Source organism: Lates calcarifer, linkage group LG11, assembly GCF_001640805.2.
Source record: "Lates calcarifer isolate ASB-BC8 linkage group LG11, TLL_Latcal_v3, whole genome shotgun sequence".
NCBI classification, from domain to species: domain Eukaryota; kingdom Metazoa; phylum Chordata; class Actinopteri; family Centropomidae; genus Lates; species Lates calcarifer.
In genome coordinates, this window is record NC_066843.1 from 16,627,638 (window position 1) to 16,649,021 (window position 21,384).

A 21,384-nucleotide genomic window follows, 5' to 3' on the forward strand; every position below is an offset into this window, starting at 1 on the left:
GTTATTGTTAGAGTAATTATGTAATTTATTGGAACAAGTTTATGAACTAGCCAAGGAAACTTAAAGTACTGACAAGACACTGAGGAAAATTAGTGAAGCAAAATCTTAATATTCAGTTTTAAAAGGTAGTAATAAGTTAAAACATTTGGGGAGGTGGTGCTAGACCAAGGTGTGGCATTTTGTTGTCAAATCATTGGGTGTCCTGTGGGGAATGGATAAACTTCTGCTGTAACATTTTTTAGCTCTTGGCTACATCCTGAAAAACGTATTAGATTCAAGCTCAGGCTCCTGAAATTACATCCCATTCCAGTTTTGCAAATCCTGCTGGAAGCGATGCCTCTAGAGGTGAGAGGAGAGCAGTAACTGACCAACTCCAGGGCCAACATACAAAAAGAAACTTAACTGACACCAAGATAAAATTAGAGATTAAAGTCATGTAACCATGTAATTCTCAAAGTTAACCATATCCCACCATTTAAATCTCTCTACTCACTTGTTAACATAGTTAATATTATCACCATTAAGCAGCTAATTAAATAATTCATTCTAGGCCTCAATTTTTTTTGTGGTTTGGGTTTTTTTTTTCTTCTTCTGTTTTGGTGAATGGGACTTAATATGTGAGTGATTTTCTCTGCCAAAATATAGTCATTCATGCAATTTATTTGGAAACTTGGTTTATTGAATGTAAACAAATGTAAACATATTTTGTTTAATTTTATTTACCCATTCGTGTAGTTATGTAATTGTTTATTGTGTTTATGGTTGTTGTAGCCCGGCGGGTTTTTTTTTTGTCTTTGAAAAAAACAAAAACTGTGTCAATTAAAGTTCAAATTGTGTATGAATTCATTGCATAGTTGCAGAGTAGCATGTTGTGGGTGGGGTTTGTATGCAGGAAGTGGTGCCTGACAGACTGCACCCAGGGCTCCAGAACTGTGAGTCATTAAAGTGCCAGTGTACAGATTTGACGTTGCCCCATGGATGGACTGGAAGTGCTGGGAATCGAAACTTAACCGGAGATTTAGCGGGTTTCCTTCCTCGTCGCTCGCTGTCACCGCCAGCACGGCCTCTCGGCTGCTAAAAGTTATTTCCCCCCCGTGTTTTGCCACCTCGGACTCAGGATGATACGCTAATAAAATTTTGTTTCGGTTCAATGAACTTCCTGGCTTCATCAGGTAGGTGTGTATAAAGTCAGTCCAGTTGCGCCATGATAGCCAGGGGTAAGATGCAGGGTCAGGGGTTAGTACGCTGGATGTTTGGGGGTTTAAATACTGAATGATAATGAAAAAACAGGCTCAATTAGTGTTTTAAGTGACTTTGCACGATGTAACAAAAAGGTTATTGTTTCTTGCTTTCTACTTCAGTAGGAAGTGGGCGCACACCAACTACATTCATAGCTACTATCAACATAACATCAGTCTTTGCTGTAAACCCACTTGTGCTCTGTTTGTCTTCCTCGTAGTGCACAAGCATGGACTCTACCAGGCAGAAACGCAAGGAGGAGATAAGCAAAGCTCTGACATTTATACAGTGAGTTATTTTTTTATTTGAAGGCACCCTGATAGAAAGTGAAACCTTCCCTGCCTCTCAATGACTCATATCCTTTATTACCAAGCTGTGTCACTACTTTCCTAAGCATGTCTACTTCTTTTGTTCAAGGTCTTCCTTGGCTTATCCAGAACCTGAGGGCTACCAGGTACCAGCTCTTATCACAAACCCAGTGTTATGTCTGTCTCTGCTGTCTTTTCCTCCTTTGCAATCTTGGTTTCATTTTATGATCTGCAGTCAGTTGGTCATAAGTTGTTGCTGAACTCACCAACCTCCCAGACCTGGCACTTCATTCATTCTTAGGACTTTTTTTGCCCCCTCCCTTTATGGAGGCAGTGTTGATTTTTACTGCCACAATGATAGCTTCAGATTTTTTTCAAGTTTATCTCAGCACAATACTCACCTGAGTTGTTGTTGTCACTGTAATCATTCCTCCTGTCCACATGGACCCTGAAGGATCTCTTCACAAAGCAACTTAGTTTAAGTAAATTAGACCTCACCTTTCTGAATTAGCCAAGTGATGTGGATATCTTCTGATCAAAAGTTACAGTATTTTTTGTACAAAATTCTCTCTGTGTCCTAGCAAGAAAACAGTCCCAGCAAACACTAATACTATACAGATACTATACAGATGGCCAGTTGTTTCTTTGCAGTAGCATGGGTTTATAAATGGCAATGTATCCTGATGAATTTGATCATCCTCTGACATTTCAGTGCCACCAGCATTTCTTTGAGAAATGTCTCAACATATATGACACTTGGTCCAGACAATTGTCTGTCTCAGGATGAATTGTTAGAACTTTGATGATAACTTTTCATCATCAGGTCAAACTTTAATTTGTCCAGGATTTTGGTTTGTGACCAAATACCAACAGAGCCAATGACATTCCCATCTGTCTAGCTGTACTTTAGCATTACATTAGACATTAGCATGTACTAGGATACTGAACATGGAAAACATTATACCTGCTAAACATCAGCATCATTATCATTGGCTGTACTGTGGAGACTGCTAAAGCTTCATATTTCCTCTTACACTGGCATTATGATGATGATGATGTAGTTTAATTTTTCAAAAGACATGTGATGTACTTAAAGTATAATGTTCAGAGGTGTACTGAAATTAGCCTCTGACTGATAATGCAATGCTGGTGATATTAAGAATGTGTAAAAATGATATTATCAATACTTACTATATGATTCAGAGAAAAGAATAGTGGTAATGTGTGTTAATGTCACCATATAAAGTAGTTGTTAGTGTTTACTGCATGCAATACATATCATGTGTAAACCATATATATGTGTGAAGTAATAATTTAAAAAAAAAAAATGCTACAAGGAAGAATTAAGAAATAAGGGCGTAAAGAACCAATGTAATCTAGTTTTTTTAAAATATAGCCTAGAGGAATTAGGAAATAATGGTGTAAAATGTAAAGAGAATGTGTTAAAAGAAAGGTAGGGCGTACCCTAAGGGTCTGAAACCTGATATATTCCTAGATGCTTTCCAACCTGAAGAGATGAAAACACTGGTGTAATGTCTAGAGATGGTCTATGGGCCTAAAACAGTGTTATAGTGTTATAATGGTGTAATGTTGAAGGCCAATGAAATGTTCAAATAGGTGTGGAAAAACTACACTCCCAAGGGGTATATAAGAAGGACTCACGCCAGTGTTGATCAGAGTGCTTCTTCTGTAACCTGTGTACACTATGAACAGCTTTCAAGCTCTTTTTTGCCAGCATTAAAGACTGCTCCCTTCAACACCGACTCCTTCTGAGGATTTTTGACAACCAATTAGAAGATATTTTTGAACAACTGAACAAAGCTGAATACTTAGAATTTTGGTCCAGTGACCAGGGAGGGACCTTGGTCCAAATCACAACAATGACTTGATCACTGTGATCACTTCAGGGCCAGTATGAACAGGAGGAATGAATACAGCAGTTATAATACCATTAACTTTCAACATACATACAGACATTAGAGTTCTGCATTAGGACAGACCTAAAACAATCTGGAAGTTTTCTTTTAAATTAGAGTGCTACAACTACATTTATGGCACAGCTCAAGTTAACTTAAACAGACTGATCTCACACTTTGAAGTCTGCGTTGCATTTTGTTGAACATGTTGTCTACATCCTGTCATGATTTGCTCATCTGTTGTGTAGTTTCTGATCTTGATCCTGATTAGAACCTAAAGAAGTAAATTTCTGTAAAAACACCTCATTTGCAGCTGTCAAACTTAGAGCCATTGTGCTTACTATCTATGCGCATGTGTACTGACCAGAATGTAAAATCATTCATAAAACTTGAAAAACATATTCCCTACTTTCTTTCCTCCCCCCCAGGACTTCCTGACCCAGTTAGTGTGCAACCTGCTCGATGAGGGCAATGTCTTGTTCAGAGAAAGAGAGTGGGAGCAGGCTGTGAGAGAGTTCACTGAAGGCCTGAACGTCTCATCCTATGCTGCAGGAGACGATATCCAGATCCCCCAAGTTTTACTTGAGAGCCTGTATGTCAACCGGGCTGCTGCCTACCACAGTATGGTGAGATACATTTAGGTTCTGTGTGTTTCTGAGATTTGCAGCAGAACATTTAAGTGAGCATCAGTGCAGCAAAAATGCAAAAGCAAACACTTGTGACCGCTCATTAAGGAATGTATGCTGCTGTAAACAACGCTGCCAATTTCTGTGACAAATAATTCTACACACCCAAACCTGATCTGAGTGTGAGTCAGTTAACTGTGAAGCCAGATAAAAGAGGATCAACCCATAATAATTACAGGTATTATATATAATAAGTAATTTTCATTGTTAATTTTTATGTAACATGCATGTTAGTCATTATATTTAGATTACATAATTAATCTAAATATTTTTGAATATAGACTTGTATATTACCTTTTCATTTGATCATACTGACATGTTTGACTTTTTTTTTTTTTAAAGAATTGGCATCAAACTTTGTGCAGACAGATGATGTGTCTTAATGACTTTGGTGATTCCCTGACTTCTCCTCTAGTGCCACCAGTAAAGATTTTGTTGTGAAATGTTCTAACAACATTTCTAGCTTCTTTTTGGTGGTGCATCCATAGGAAGAGGTTTCAGGAAAGCCAGATGTCTTAGGCAGAAGCATTTATTGAAGCTTGACCAAGGAGTAATGCCACCCAGTTCTGCAGGTCATCTTCCTTGCAGGGTGTATTTAAACCCATTCAAAACTCATACAAAATGTACAGCACATCCAAATAAGGGTATTTTTCATGGGACCACAGCACCTCTCCATACGTGTGTGAAGATAACATTGGCGACCAGATCTTAAACATTAAATCAAATTGTACATTTCTTACAGTACTTTCTCAAGGAAAGACAGTCTGTCCCAGAGCCCCTGTGTTTTTACTGTTCACTCCCTCAACCGGAGGCTTGGTTTATCATATCTTTATGACCTTGGTTGCTACAGCAACTGCTATTGGGGAGTGGACCAGCTTGACTCTATCAGTGTTTTCACAGCTATCCTTGAGACAGGACAATAAACTATTGCTTTTAGGGCAAACTAGTGACCTGTGGAAACACTGTCCAGGACGACCCAGGAAATTCCTCCATCAGCACTAACTACATTATAACTACATTATAACCAGCCAGGGTAATGTCAGGATAACTGTCAGAGCTGAAGTAACACTTACATTAATCCATCACAGTAACTGTCAATTGTCATGTAAATCAACAGTAAAGAACATTATATAACGATCAATAATCAGAAATATTAAATTGGTCGGACATTTTACTATTTCCTGACATTTATAGTCCTAATGATTAAACAAGAAAAGCAAATTAACTAATAATTAAGAAACTGTTAGTTGTTGCTGTAGTGGCACATTATTATCAGCGTTTTAAATTTTCTGTTACGCCAAATGGTTGATTAAAAAAGAATGAATGTGAAAATATAAATAATTTATACATACATATCTGGTCATTTTCAGACTGACCAGTCAAGATGGTGATCACCCCAGTGAGCCAGTTAAGAGTTAATTTGGCTGTCCAGAGGTCTATGACATGCCTGTGTTTGATACCCAGCCAAGCATGCTGTTGACCAACACTTAACAGATACAGATACTTCTATATCTACTCTTGTGCTTAAAAAAAAAAAAGAATTCTAACAACATTTGGGGGTTTCTACTTCAGTAAAAATCATACTTTGTTTGAAAAATCAAATGTCTGGTTTTATTTATTGTATATTTAGCTGCTGTTCCTGAAAGCAAATATCAATCCCGGTGCACTGCCGGACCTAGAAAAACCATTGACCTGCAGCAGTCTCTGTTGTACAGGATGACAAATAATGTTAGCCACAAAAAGAAAAGTGCAGAGATATCTGTAAATCAAATAAGTTAACTTAAACTCAAGACATAAGGCAATGGGAAAAGAATGTATTAAACTGCAGTTCAGGGATATGACAGTATGATTAACAGTCCTGTCCACACATCTACAGCTCCTCATCACCGCTCACACCTGAATTATGAAGCTGCTTCTTAAAACAATACTAATCTGATCTCCATCCATCCACACATTATCTGTACTGCTTATCCTTTAAGGGTCGCAGGAGGGCTGGAGCCAATCCCAGCTGACACTGGGCGAGAGCAGTCTGATTTACTACCCCTAAAACAATGTGGACCAGTACTAAATCATTTAGATGTTTCTACAGCAGTACCAGGCCACTGAGCTTAAACCTGCATACTAAAAAAACACTCCTCAGTATCTGCTGCAAATTCTCTGCCTAAACTTTGTAAATTGATTTAATTGTACACCATTTATATGTTAGTTTGCCTTTACATACTTTACTTCCAGACTCCTCATTTGAACTCTTTTCACGTTCTCCACATTTGTCATGTTTTCCACAGGGGGAATATGATCGAGGCGTGAAGGACTGTGACCGAGCTCTTGAATTGTCTAAGGAAAGCCGCAAGGCTCTGTACAGGAAGGCACTTTGTCTGAAAGAGCTTGGGAAGCACAAGGAGGCCTACAACTGCACCACGGACTGTCTGCTTATCAGTCGCCTGGTAAAGGAAGAAGGGAATTGGGAGAGTCAATGCAAATAGGTCTGAGAGAGGCCTGAATGCAAATCTGTTACTTTCATGTATAGGAATACTGCTTCATTGAGTAAGATCTCGTGGTATCTGGTAATGTGGTAGTGGAAGTCTCACTTTTTAAAGTAAGTTAAAGTCGCTTGGTGGTGGTGGGGCTTTAAAATGAAATTATGTTGTAGCAGAATAAACAGACAGACATTGTTTAAGATTATTTTAGCTTGATGGTTCATTCTCGGCCTTGGAAATATCAGTTTGACATAAAAATTAATCACAAGGTTCACTTGCATGGATTTCCAGCCACGAAAGCTGCATGGCTCTAAGCATGATAATGACGGTTTGCAGGCTTGTTCACCCCTTTGGTCCAGACTGAAATATCTCAACATCTGCTGAATTGATTGCTATGTAATTCTGTACACACATTCATGCCCCACTCAGGATGAATCCTAATAACTTCACTGATACCTTGACTTTTCTTTAGCACCACCAGCTGTTCAAAAATGTGTCCATTACTTTTGATTAAATATAAATACCTGGCAGATCTTCCCATCATTATACTCAGCTGCACTTTATGCTTCATGCCAATTGGTTAAAGTTAGCATGCTGAATAGCTAGGCTACAACGTGAACATGGTCAAAATTACAAGTGTTTTACAAGTGTATTAGCGTGCTAGCCTGCTAGCATTTAGCTCAAAGCACAGCTGTGCCTAAGAACAGCCCCACAGAGCTGCTAGCATGGCTGTAGACTCATAGTCTTGTTTCTAGACCTTTTATGACACCTCACAGCGTTCAAAGCAGATACAGTTAGCTAAGTTGTAGTGAGGGCAATCATCTCAATGACACTCTCTCCATTACTTTTTAATCTTATTATTTAAATGTCACAGACTTCTGGCTTGTGCGCTGTATTCATTCAGTCTTTTTCTGTTTACTCCTGACAGGATAAAGAGGTGAATGAACTGGCACGGGAGCTGGCCGTTCATTTGGGACTAAAAAATCGAAAACCCTATGTCAGCGCAAAGGTTGGTAAAAAGATTATTGTAAAGATTTTGTTCACTGAGGAATCCAAATGAATAATGTTAAAAGACTTTTCCAGTTTCCAGCTCAGTCATAGTCAGATAGGATGCAGTCTAGGGGCTGAGTGTGATAAAATCTTCTATCAGTGTAGGTGACTTTACATTGGGATATCAATACAGATCATGGCTTAGTATAATTATAGAACAATTTATTTGGAAAGCTTGCATATCATTTTGACCTTTTCACTGATTTAATTTATTTTTATCACACTGCAGCAGATTAAAGATGCAGTGCTGTGGGCAGGTAGCCAGTAGCTAGAGATATTTAAAAAATGGTTACTGTAGTGTACTCTATATACCATCATATCTCCTAACTCTAAGACATGGTGTTGATTTGTCCTCATATGGCCCTCAGTTATTTTGTTTCCCCCATCCAGTTTGTTGTTTTGTCTTTGTCTTCCCCAGGAAGATGCACTTATAACCAGAGCTGTCACAAATGGAAACATGGCTGCTGAAGCCATGAAGGCAAGTTCCACATCGTCTCTAACGTTCACCGTCATAGATTTGGGAGAAAAAAAAACACTTCCTAGAAAACAATCACCATTTACTAACAAACAACAAACACAGTTTAATTTTCTTAAAGGGCCTACTCATGATCTGAGATATTCTGTGATCCTTTACCCAGGCGTTGAGGAATTTTCTGTGTGAGAGAGTCAATGAATAAAGGAAAAGAAATACACAGAGAGCCCTGGTTGCTTTTGAGTTAAATTGTATGGCAATACTAACACAATACACACAATTATGGTCCTGGCATACACACACTTACACATTGGCAGTTTCTATATTGTCCTTGAACACAGAATTCCTCACAAGACAAGATACAGTTGCATCTCTCCCAGTAAGGAAAAAGATTTAGAGCCTGGGAAACCTACTGTTCATAGTCACACAACTAGAGTTGTTTATTAGAAATGATAACACAAAGTAGTTCTAAAGAAATCATTTCAACATTCAGACATTATCATAATAGTTTGAAATGATTTTTTTCCTGACTCTCACCTCCAGGTGTCTGGTGCTAATTTAGGAAATGGTATGAATCCTCTGAGTGGCCTTGGACCAGGTCTGAATTCTTGATTTTCACTCAATCAGAATTGCACTAACAATATAGGCAACATGTACTGTTTGTCTCTGCTTCTTTTTTCAAAATAAATTACAGGTAGGATCTCAATAAATTCCCTTCTGCTTCTCTTCAGTCAGCTTTCCCAGCATGCCTCAGTCTACCATTCCCTCCATACCTCCCAGCAGCTGCCAACCTGCCATCTCCCTAGTGCCTGACAAGGTGGACACTTTGGAGGACTCGGAGGTGATGGGAGAAGACTTAGACAGCCTGCTTGACTGCGTCCCTACTGAACAAGAGCCAACCGAGGTAAAATTTGAGACACTTGCTCTATGTGTAAAACTGCAGCTCATTATCATTCGCCACCTATCACATTTAGTCATTCAATCCATTGTTTAAGTAAACATTTTGACCAGAGCAGCTTTAAGTTTGGGCAATTTGTAGTAAATATTTAATGTAGCTGTATTTCACTTCATTGTTTTATTGAATAAATAAATGAAATCAGAATTGTGTTGATATTAGCCAGCTATTGTCAGCTGACATCCATCAAAACCTTCTAATCTAATCATCAGTTTTGAGCATTGTGGAGCTTTGTTTATGGCTTTTTACATTCTTTCCAGAACCACATCCAGGCAGCCTACTCAGGTCCCCACACAACATCCACTTGTGCACAAATAGTTCCTTCGGTCCTGCCTGCCCCAACACCCCAGCTACCCCCAGCCTTCTTCAACTCAGCTCTCAGCCAACTCAACTCCCTGGATTCCTTCTCAGGTGGTGGGCACAGCACTGCGAGTGCAGCACTGGATACCCTGGACGACCTCTTGACCTCGCCAGGTCTGGACGCCTTAGACAACTTCTCTGGAATTGGAAGTGGATCAGATGCTCTAAATTTAGGACAGACCTCTGTGGTGCTGGATGCTCTGGATGGCCTTGATTCCCTGGATGACTTCTTGGATACAACGCCAAATGCTGCTGCTACTGAGGAAGTTAATGAATCCAAAACAGAACTGGATGTGGGGGAAAAGTCCCTTGATGATTTGTTAGATGAACTAGATCCCCTGGAGCCCGTCTCTGATCCAGGTGGTCAGGGTGGTAATGTCCCTGCCATTGTTATGAGAACTATGGACCAGCTTGACTTGCCTTGATGTCCTGGACTCGTTTCCCTCGGTTGAAGGTGTTGGAGCAGCTATGGCAGCAGTCTCCATCAGGGGAACAGGCCTGGACTCGCTCTCAGATTTCAGCTCAACTGGTGATTATGATTTATCTGCGACTTATTATATTATCAGGCAAAGCAGAAGCCCCGTTCTCTGAGATGTCACAACAGCTAATAGATGCTGAAATTAGTTAGATGGCTTTGACCTACAGCAGCGGGTCCCAACCTCTTTGCCTTGTGAGCAGTGTCTGTTTGAGAGCCCTCTTGAGTTCTGAGCAGATCTACTGAAAACTAACTGAATGTATGTTTTGAGACCCTTATTTGGGAGTGCTCTAATCTTCAGGTTATTAACCACTGACCTACAGTGTAGTGTGTGTGTCATGTCAGCTTTGAGGAGGGAAAGAAACACTGCGTGCATGTCATGGTCCATATATAAATTGATGCCAAGTTAAACAAGAAATGTGTGATACAGGAACAGTAGGAAATAACAGTTAGATAAAATACAGTAAACCCAGACACTTAATTTAAATTTCAAACACCTTCAGCAAGTGTTCCCCTCTTTTGATAAATGATACTGGTGTTTGAGCATATTCTAGCCTGTTTAGCACAGTGTGTAGACTTAATGAATACTTAATTTGCAACTGATTTTCTCTTATTGCTCTTCAGGTACCCCAGGCTCTCGTGCTGCTGCAGCTCCAGTAATGCGATCTCCAAAGAATAACTACAAAGTAAGACAGTTTATCTGGCTTGTGTTACCAGCTGTTTTTTTCTGTCTGTTTTGTTAGCATTAACTGAAATCTTATTCTCATCCTGGTAATAAAGGAGAAGAAAAACCAAGAGCCTGCTGCAGTCTTTAACCCCCTGTCCTCCACCCACGAGTTCCTGCAGGCCTGCTCTGCTTGTTACCCTCGGCAAGGTACGTTAGCGGAGCAGTCCTGTCTCAAACTAACTGTAATCATAAGAAAGTCATGATGACCCTTACGTATGAATTTGTAGATATTCACAAATGTTCAGTGTTCAATAACAGAAACATCATCTCCCACTTTTGTTCCTACTGAATATCTGAAATATTTTGTATATTTATGTAACATTTCTTTTCAGGTCAAGGGATATATACTTATGTTCACAAGCCAGACCTGGTTCACAACTGTAAGCGAGACATTCTGTTATGTAGACGAAAGGTGGGTTATCCTTCAGAGTGGACCAGAGTCAGACCGATGCCTCCTTGCACGTCCTTCAAAGGGCCCTTTGTACTTTGCAAGGGTAAGCATCTCAAAATCAAATGCTTGATTGATATTTGTTGGTATTCATTGTTCATGGCTCATTAGTGTAGTTAAAGTGATCAGGACTTAATCACAAATTAATTTATTTCGTATTCAGAATAGCAGAAAATACATTTTCCCAGCTTAAACCTTCCTAACTCTCTCTCCCCTACTCCTCCTAGTGGAATCGAATATTAATACACAGACATGAGACACTCTGAAAGGTGTGATACTGGACCATGGCTAGTAACTTCAGCTGTTAGAAGGAAAACACCTCCATATCTGTGTCCCATCTATATACCATAAAGGGCTTCTCCTACACCTCTGCAAAGCTTCTCCTGCAGTTCAGTCTTTATTATACTGATTAAAAAAAACCTGTTATGCATAGATTATGCAGATTATATCATTTATTTCAACAGTATATGCCAAACCAGAAAGTGTTAATGAAAGGCCAAAAGTAGTTCTTCAGTGATTAAGTTATTTTAGCTGTCATGAATAAGCACTCATGCTTCCATAAATTCTTTGCAGTTGCTGGGTGACAAATATCTGCACAAAAAGATTAACTACTACTGTCTCATTCCCAGTTTCTATTTTATTCCAGACACAGAAATGTAAGTGGATGTTTTATGGTGTTTGACAAGCTAATTCTTTTGACAGATTTGTAAATATTAAGAGAGGAGCTCATGTCTTAGGATAGTGCACTTGAAGTTAAGGCCATATATTTCTCAAATTTTATGGCCTGACTAGACTGTTGGTCTGATCTCAAGAGGGAAATGATAGTCAATCGTTTGTTGTCAGGCAGCAGGAGGCGTCACTCAACCACGAGTCATGATGCTCACGTGACATGGCAGACCCTGAAACACAGGTTGTTCTTTCAAATTATAGAGCAGTGTTGTTTTCCTTTAACCATGTGACAGGCTCTTTAAACGACATCATACTTTGCAGTCGAGTCAGGGAAGGCAGCTTTGATTTGCAAGCATCAGGCATTCTTGATGGGACTTTGTAGTTTTGGGAAGTTACCCAGTGTTAACATTTTTCCCATGTCTGCAAGGCAACTTTCTACCATGTCGATTGGTCAGAAACAGTAGAGTGTGAGGGAACAGGAGACAAATTAATTCAGGCAAACAATCATGTCAGTCACTTAATTTCTACTCAAATTCAAACAGTTGTGTAGTTAATGAGGGAACTTTGGGTGAAAATGAGTGAGTTACACAATCATGTTTATGTGAGTGATTTGTGTGTCTTTCTACATGTTCAGAGCTGCTGAAATCTGGGGATCTGGGCCTGTGTAAATACGGAGAGAAATGTACGTTTGCCTATAGCCAGCTGGAGATTGATGTTTGGACGGAAGAGAGGAAGGGGACACTGGACAGAAGTCTGCTGTTTGAAACTACAGCTGATAAACTGGATCCTGTAAACAGCATCATACGCCTTCTGCAGGAACACAAAGGCACATTCATGTTCCTCTGCCAGGTCAGTGTGCTTATATAGTTTATATTGTTATCATTTTACAAAGCTTTTAAATCAAATCATGTCTGTTATACTTATTTTTGCTATTTTCAATTATGTTTACAATTATTTTATTCTTCTTTTTTATGTTCAAATGTTCTAATTTTTTAGATTAATTGAAATATAGAAAAAATCATGTTGACATGAATATTATTAATGTTTGCCCTGATTAATTACCAACAGTCATGCATTTATTAATTTAATTTTGCACTAATTATTTATCTATGTAGTTACATGCAATTTTATTCAGTTGGTTGCAATCTGCAAACTCACCACTAGATGCCACTAAATCCCACACACGGGTCCTTTAAATGCTTAACACTGTACCAGTTGCCAATCTTCTATCCTTGAAGCAAGCACTGTTACAGACAAGCATGTCTCATGTATATGTACAAAGCATTCTTCCGTACCATAATAGATTAATTAATATACATTTATTAAGGCATTGTGTCTTTCTTTGTTCTTATCTGTCCCTTTGTTGGTCTCTTTGTTTGTGTCTTCTCCTTTTATTTTTGTCTTTCTGTCTCTCCAGGAGTGCTATGACAATAAACCTAGAATCATCAGTAAGCGCTCCAGAGACAATCACACCATCTGCTCTAACTTGGATGCTCACCACACCTTCGATGCCAATAAGTGAGCGCGTTTACAACATGTGTGCCTGCGAGACGTTGTCCTCTCAGCCTCACTCATTTCACTCATTTACTACCTCTTTAACTCTCATGTATTTCAATCAATTTTAAACACTCTTTGATTTTTTTCTCTGTGCCCGTCAGGTGCTTGGCATTTGTGGTGAGGACCCACAATGTGAACTACAGAAAGGTCCGTCCACTGAGCATCCTGTGCCAGTTGGATTTGTGCCACAAAGCCATCCGGTACGGCTGCCAGAGAGAGGACACCTGCCATTATGCCCACTCCATCATAGAGCTCAAAACCTGGAGGGTGCAGCAGGACACAGGTGCGGTCTTCCAAACACATGTAGTGGTAATTTTAGAATCAAGAGTGTTTATGAATTTCATCTGTTCTCTGTGCTCTTTTAACAAACTGTTTCATGGTAAGCCACTTAACTGGTTTAATTCACTTTCACCATTCAGCACCTGTTTTCAGTGGAAAAACTCTAAAAACTAGCAACTATCTATAGAATGTAGTGGTGAATTTAGCAGCTTAAGAGCCAGATATTTCCCTTGGGAGTTGGAAGGGACCAAAAACAGAGCTAAAAGAGAGTGAATACTGTATGAACTCCAAATATATGATAATGTTGCTCAAGTAGTTGTTACTTAAGCAACTCTTAGCTAACATGTATGCCATATTAATTTTCTAAGGTATTTGTATGTCAGTATTGTTGACAGCTTGTTTTGCTGCTGAAAAAAATCAATGAATACTGCTAATATTGCTTTAAGATATTTTTGTCTGTTGAACAGTTATTAAATCAGGTAAAAACACTAATCGTTATAAGCAGGGTGTAAGTGTTCCCTTTCAGTATTCTGAGTAAAAACCAGACAATAGCAGCAGCATGTAGTGTTTCTCTCAAAGTGAATGGCGACTGTGTTTCTGAATATGTGTTTGTGTTATTTACAGGTATCAGCCCTGATGAGATTGTGAAAGTAGCTACAAAGTATCATGAGAAACAAGAGCAAAATGCAAGCAAACAGAAAGGGAGTAGAGTAAGAAACAATTTTTATTGTATTTATAGAAACACAATGTGTATGACTTGCCTCAGTTTTTCTGTCAGTCAACTTATCCAGCATCTGTTCTGTGTTCTCTTGTTTTTCTAAATCTAATGAACCTGCTTGTTGAGGCAGTGATGTAATTTAAACTGTGCAGTATTGCGTAGGTGCAGTTTAATCAAAATCTGTGTAACTATTGGCCAACTTAAACCTTTTAATTTAATATTTGAGATTATTTTATAGTTTATTTTGGCAGATGAGAGGTGAAACATGAAGGAGGATGTTTTTAAGTGACTGTCACCCTTACCTTTGTTATCATTTCATTTAAGCAGTTGTCTTCTGGAGGTGGTGTTAACAAACCAAGAGGAGGAGTTGGAGGAGGAGCTGGGAAAAATCTGGACATGAAGATGAAATTTGCCTGCGCCCAGTGCTGGCGGGATGGCCTGATTAGTGAACCAGACAAAACCCTCAAGTACTGCAATGCTAAGGCCAGGCACATGTTAGTAAAAATGATATATCTGCATAGTTCCTATACAAGTCTGGAAAGTAATAAAAAATGTATTTAATATGAAATTTATTTTTCTCACATTGCAAAACCATGTCATATTATTAGAGATCCACTTTAATATCAAGACTTCAAATGTGGAGAAGAAATTTAAAGCCTGCTTGAAAAAAACTTTTATCTAGTAAATCACAGTGAATTCAAAATATGACAAGTCATTGGTGCATTTAGATACAAAAAGACAAGTTAAACTACACGTTTTCTGTCTTCCTCTTGTGACATTATCTTCAGGTGGACTAAAGACAGGCGGATACTGCTGGTCAGGTCCCCAGAGAGAAGTAAATGGGTTCAGGTCCGACCACTGCCACATGCCAAGAACTTCCCTGTGCAGTATGATGTAGGTGTGCTTCCTCTGTTCTTACGCACTTTAACGCAACACATATTTTTGATCAGGCACTCGTGAAAGTTTGTACTGCTTTGTCTTTGCAGATATGTACCCAGATGTTGGAGAAAAGGAGATGTAACTACACTGGAAAATGCACCTTTGCCCACAGCCAAGAGGAGAAGGAGATGTGGATGTATATGAAGAATAATGACCGTGAGTCATTAAAATCACTCTGTTGCACAGTGCAGTTTAATCTGTAATGCATTTAACATTCCTTATCATAAACCCACATTCCAGTCTGACTCTCTCTTTTGCTGAACATCCCAGTAGTCTTAAGAGATTTTCTTTATCTATGCTGGCAGTGCGGGACATGCAGCAGATGTATGACATGTGGCTGACATTAACCACCCAAAACCGCCAAGCAGATGGAACCATGCTGACCCAGCCCATCCCAGAAGAGAAATATATTGCTATGCCAACTGACTATGCTGAACTAATGGTGGGTTCACGTTTGTTTTTTGGTTCAGTAAAGTTGAAGACTTAAAAACAGCTCCACTGGCACCAAACTAAAACTCTCCTGGCTATGCAAGATGACAACAATGCTTTGTCTTGATATTTCAGAGTGGCCTCTACTGCCGTCTGTGTGGTAAACACAGTAACAGTGAGCGGCAGTGGCAGCGACATATCTCCTCTGAGAAGCACAAGGACCGAGTGTTCAGCTGTGAGGGAGAGGACGAGGCTCTGACGTGGAACTACCGTTTTCCTGGAACATACTTTGAACTCTGCCCCAAGTAAGATCTTTTCCTGGATCAGTTTCTACATTCAGAAAATAATTCACTACTGAACTCAACTGGCTAGGGATCTTGCATCATTATTGTTGGTATGAATTTCAGGTCAAGGTGGAGACCACAAAAATATAGGGGAACTTGGCACCCTTGAAAATCTTGTTTGGTTGTTTATTGTTTTTTTTGCTGACCCTGAAATCCAGCTGCAGTGATGCAGAAATGTACTCCAGGATGAGACGGGACACTGTGACATCACTGTTGGGCGTGTGCAGGGAAACAGAGTTGACACTTTAAACCTGGGAGAGCAGTGAAACACTACTGGTGTTAAATTACTCTAAACAAAAAAGATTCTCAACAACCATTGTCAGTGTTAGTGTAATTACTCTGAATTGTAGACTTGGATGGAATTGGCAACTTCACAGTGGACCAATGCAACATACATAACTACAGGGCTACAGTCTGTAACTGTTCACATATAAATATCTGTATTTGCTCTAAATGATTGAGACTAATTGTCAAGCAGCAGGGAATTAGCGTGGACACAAAGTCTTGAAATTCACTGCTGTGTACTCTGTAAGAGTATGACAAGAACTTATCACCAACTTTGCATTCCTTTCAGTTCCACAGAGCATTTTAGCCTCTTTTGGCACATTGTTTTGGTTTACAACCTGCAAAAGACACAGACAAGTGCTTTTAGTGAAGACTCTTCAACTGTGCCTGTCCAGCAACATACAATCAGACAGACAAAGTTAGTGACTAGCTGGTAAACACAGTGGAGCATTTAGCTGCTAAACAACCAGATATTTTTCTCAGGAGTTGGTGGAAACCAAAACAGAGCTAAGAGAATATTGGAATATTTGACTAAAATTTGTCACCAAATTTGCTAATCTTGCTCATTGTCTGCTAGATGTGTAAATAAGCAGCTGTTTACATTAGCAACTCTGTTGTATAGGCTTAAAGGTCTAATGGAGCGAAGAGTGGTCAGTATTAAACATGTCTGTACCACTTGTTACAGATCTGAGTTGTTTGATTGGGAATTAAATACACTGTCAAAACATTCAGTGAACACTTCATTATATTCATACTAAAAATGACAAATCTTAAAACAGATGAAACATTAAGCATCCTGTTAATGACCGACAGGTTGGATGGTGGCTGTCCTGACGGTGCGAGCTGCGACTACGCCCACAGCCTGGAGGAGCTGCAGGAGTGGACTGAGAGAAGGGATTTCCTGCGACAGAAGCTGACCAAAGCCAGGGAAGACATGCTCATCATGCCCGATGAATTTGACTTTGGGAAGTACAACTTTCTACTTCAGAACTGAGGAGAGTTAGAGCCATTTTTGAAACTGCCATATCAGGAATTTTCAAATCAAAACCAAAATGAACAGGTGATGCGATCAGACTAGCTGAGTGTCAGTTTGCCAAAAGATCAGTTGAAATCTGAGAGATATATGTATTGAGATTTGCATTCTCAAAATGCCATATACCATTTACTTTAAACAGGTAAATATTTTAATTTCTTCATGTCTGTTCAGCTAAAACATTAGTACAAACTACTCAATGCTGTGAAACTAAGGCTCATGTTGGTGCCACTCATAGAGACACAGCAGACACAAACACACACACTGTTAATTACAGAACATTTAGAGGGTTTATATTTAACCCTACACACAGCCTCTTGCGTGGTTAGGGCCATGTGATGTTCATACAAACCTTTTTGTTTTTTTCTTTTCCTTTCTGTTTAAGCAGGGGGTATGATAATAGTGCTTTCATTCCATAGTAAGAGAGAGGATGTTAAAACTCCAGCTGTGCATTAAAATACTCTCCACAAAGTATTTTCAAAACCTCGGCCTACAACAAATAAAAAAGGTTCAGTTGTGATCTGTGCTTAAGCAAAGACATATTTGTTTTTGGTGGCATGATTCGACTGTGTATTCTTATTTGGAGCATACGTGTGTTATCATGGTTATTTTTTAAGCATCAGAGACTGGTGAAGCTAAATTGGCTGAACTGTCATTATGAGACTAATAGTTTTGGTCATTGTATAATTGAATAAGAACGGAATTAAGTGAAGTGTTGTTGCTCCAGTCAGACCTGAGATGCTCTGTAAAGGGTTGAATAAGATTATACAGGACAGGAATAGTTTGTGAATTAAACTCAGTACAGTTCATCATCAGTTCATATGATTGTTGTGTGTATTAATGTTATGTATTTGTTTGGTTATGCATGTGTGAAAATGTGTTATTTGTCATAAATACACAGATCAACCACAACACTAAAAGCAGTTTTGGTGATGTGCTTGATATATATGTGTATGTGTGGAGTATGTTTAAGGAAACTTAAGTATATATGGGGGAAAAAAGAAAAGAAAAAAACATGCAAATAATAAAGAAAGATTCTATATACTACCATATAGTCTATGGTAATAAATGAAAAGAAAAAAGATTTTGATAACAATAGATATAAATACCCAGTTGTAAGAGTAATAATAGAAAAATTTATATCAGTGTAAAGGTCATGAGGTATTTGGGTTCAAACTCAGTTTCAGATTGTAGCAGCAGTTATTGAACAGTGATCAAATGTCTAAAAACATTTACTTAAGTACAGATTTGAGGTATAGTTGTAACTATACCTATTCATAGTTCAGAGTGAAAAATTGTACTGACTGGCAGTGTTCTGCATTGAGGACTTACTTTTAATATTAGTGAATCTATTAATAATAATCAAGTAATATGTTGACTGCAGGACTTTAACTTGTAATGGAAAAATTTTAAGTGTGGTATTAACAACTAATACTTTTTCCACTGCTTTGTGCAGTCACCTTTTTAATGCAGTACTTAATCAGGTCATTAGATGGCGTGGGGCTCACGGTTGGACCTGGCCTCGAGCCTCGAGCCTGCTCTGTCTTGCACGTGCTGCCGTGCGTGGAGAGAAATGTGCTTTCCTGAACCTGAACATGGCTGTTGTGATTCATTAGAGCCCGCCCCCTGCTCTCTCATTGGCTCTGCGACGTGACTGACAGGCGCGTACTCAACTGTCATCGAATCAACATGGTGTTGGGGGCGGGGCTCCTTCTGCTCATTATAATACAAGTTGTTTGGACACATGCAGAGGTACCCGTGATGTGACCTGCTGCGAAGTTGGTGAGAAGTGACTGAAGTCAGCAGACGAGAGCGAACACACACTCAGCCACAGCTCGAGCGTTTCTTGTTCAGCTGGACTCGACTTTTAACTTCAACAGGAGATACTTTGACTTGTTCAGCATGTCAACAGCTAACTTCTTTGGAGATAGGAACGACGTTCCTGACCTCCTCAAGTCCTTGGCTGACTATCCGTTCACCTTCCCTACCTTTGATGACACCGGTAAGAATACGTACATATACATTTTTCAAGCAGAAAAACAGTGTTGAAACTTGTCTAATAGTTGCTCTTGTTGTCAGAAATTAGAAACTGTAGCAGCCAGACTTGTATCAGTAAACAGCGGTGGAGTCCAAGTACATTTATTCAAGCCCTAATAGTAGCATTTTTGAGGTATTTGTACTCTCCTTGTAATCCATTTGCACTACATTAGATTAGGATTTTACACACAAAACATATAATCATAGATTAACCTACCCTATAGTATGTAAAGCAGCTAAAAGTTTAATGCTCTAAGTATGCATTCAGTTACCAGGTCATCAGGTCCACTGAGCTAAAACGTATGCAGTCTCATACATCAGTCCTGCAGTTGAGGATGTTTTAGAGAGGTGTCGACCCAACTGTATTATGATTTTAGAGGATGTTGTTTGTGCTGCTGTTGAAGCCGAGCCTCATTAATATGAATAGGGTGGACAAAATAATACTTTCAGCTAGTTATTCCTAATAAACTGGCAACTGAGAGTACAGTTTGTTTAAGCTAATGGAATAGAATAAGAAATGCAGGACTAATGCTTTTACATTAGGTCAACACTACTGTCTCAACACTGGGCTCAATACTTCTACCACAAAGTAGTAGTACTTCTAAAGTTATTACATGAATAGACAGCTGATGCAAAACAACTTATGGCCCTCATTAGGAGAGGATCAGACATTGTCTGCTCTCACTCACACTGTTCATTATTGTATTGACTGCTGTAGTCTAAGGTGACCATGGTTGTATGTTAAAGTTGCCTCAGCTGCAGGTTCAGGATTATATGGAAATGTGTCCAGCTGCACTGGTGGCTCAAAACATGCTCAGATGATCAAAGGCAGTGAGCTGCATTGTGTCAGCAGACTGTCTGTGCTGCTTCTCCATACAGTCACAACACAGCAGCCTGCAACTGATGCAACAACACTGAAACAGCCCTCACTCACGGTTTCATCACATCATTAGTTTCTCTGTGGATTCAGTTCTTCATGTGTACTTTTTTTGGCTTACTTTCTTTTTTAGATTTTATTTTATTTATTATTTTTTGGTCTTTATTCAAGAGTTGGAAGTGCAGACAGGCAGGAAACGTGAGGAGGGACTGAGAGGGGACGACATGGAACAAAGGTCTCTGGCTGTAATTGTGATACGATGGGATCACATGTTATTGTAACTTATACCACTCGGCCACAGGGACGCCCTTTCCTTTCTTACTTTGTGACTATTCTCTTGTTCTTGCCTGTACTCACAATGTCCCAGTATGCTTTGTTCAGGGATTAACATAGGCAGGGATAATAACTTATCCTGGTATCCTTGTAATTTAAATGGGTTTTCCCATGGTTACCCACCTCTTAATATAGTCTGTAAATATATCTGAGCCAGTTTCTGTTGCATCACAGTTGTGAATAATGCTGTGATAATTTGCTGAGCATTGTAGAGGAATTCTGTTTTTTACTTGCTACTTTCATATAGAAAGGTCAAAGGTCAGGGTCATCTACAAACTTAGTTATACAGTATACTATGGGTATGCAAATGAAGAATTTGGATGGCCCCTCAGGATAGTGGATGTTCACTGTTGGAGGGAACAGGCAGAGGGACAGCAGCTCTTAGACTCAGCACGTAAGAAGACATGAACTGATCTTGTTTTTGGTACAAAGTATTCACATGTTTGTGTCAGTGGAACATGTGCTAAATACATGCAAAATAACTGACCAAAAGAAAGATCAATCAACTAACTCTGCTGGGCAGTGAACAGCAGATCAATCATCCCATCATTTTTCCTTTTTAAGATTATGTCTTATAATGTCTAATAAAGAGGAAATTTGAGGAGAGAGAGAAGCTTTGAGCAACTTCTGCACCAGAGTATTGTTTGGATGTGCTGTTAAAACTAAGCTGTTCTGCTTAGACTGAATTTGAATTCAGTATGGATACAAAACCTTATTGTTCTACCTTATCCTGAGACAAAAGTTGGACTTTAAGGTTGCCCCCTGTCTGCA

At 39.2% G+C, this 21,384-nt stretch overlaps 1 protein-coding gene across 1 annotated transcript; it reads left to right on the top strand.

Moving 5' to 3' along the window:
* The first annotated feature begins 942 nt into the window (after positions 1–942).
* Positions 943–18,186, top strand: LOC108877594 (zinc finger CCCH domain-containing protein 7B-like). Its single transcript, XM_018667677.2, is given in 24 exon segments — positions 943–1,172; positions 1,460–1,527; positions 1,657–1,693; positions 3,892–4,089; positions 6,435–6,593; positions 7,555–7,635; positions 8,095–8,154; positions 8,692–8,746; positions 8,880–9,052; positions 9,364–9,879; positions 9,881–9,992; positions 10,563–10,624; positions 10,719–10,812; positions 10,998–11,159; positions 12,417–12,631; positions 13,200–13,300; positions 13,441–13,622; positions 14,243–14,328; positions 14,661–14,830; positions 15,125–15,230; positions 15,323–15,431; positions 15,581–15,717; positions 15,840–16,009; positions 17,147–18,186. Coding segments are annotated over 23 exon segments (3,225 nt in total). The 5' UTR covers positions 943–1,172; positions 1,460–1,468; the 3' UTR covers positions 17,328–18,186.
* Positions 18,187–21,384: the final 3,198 nt, after the last annotated feature.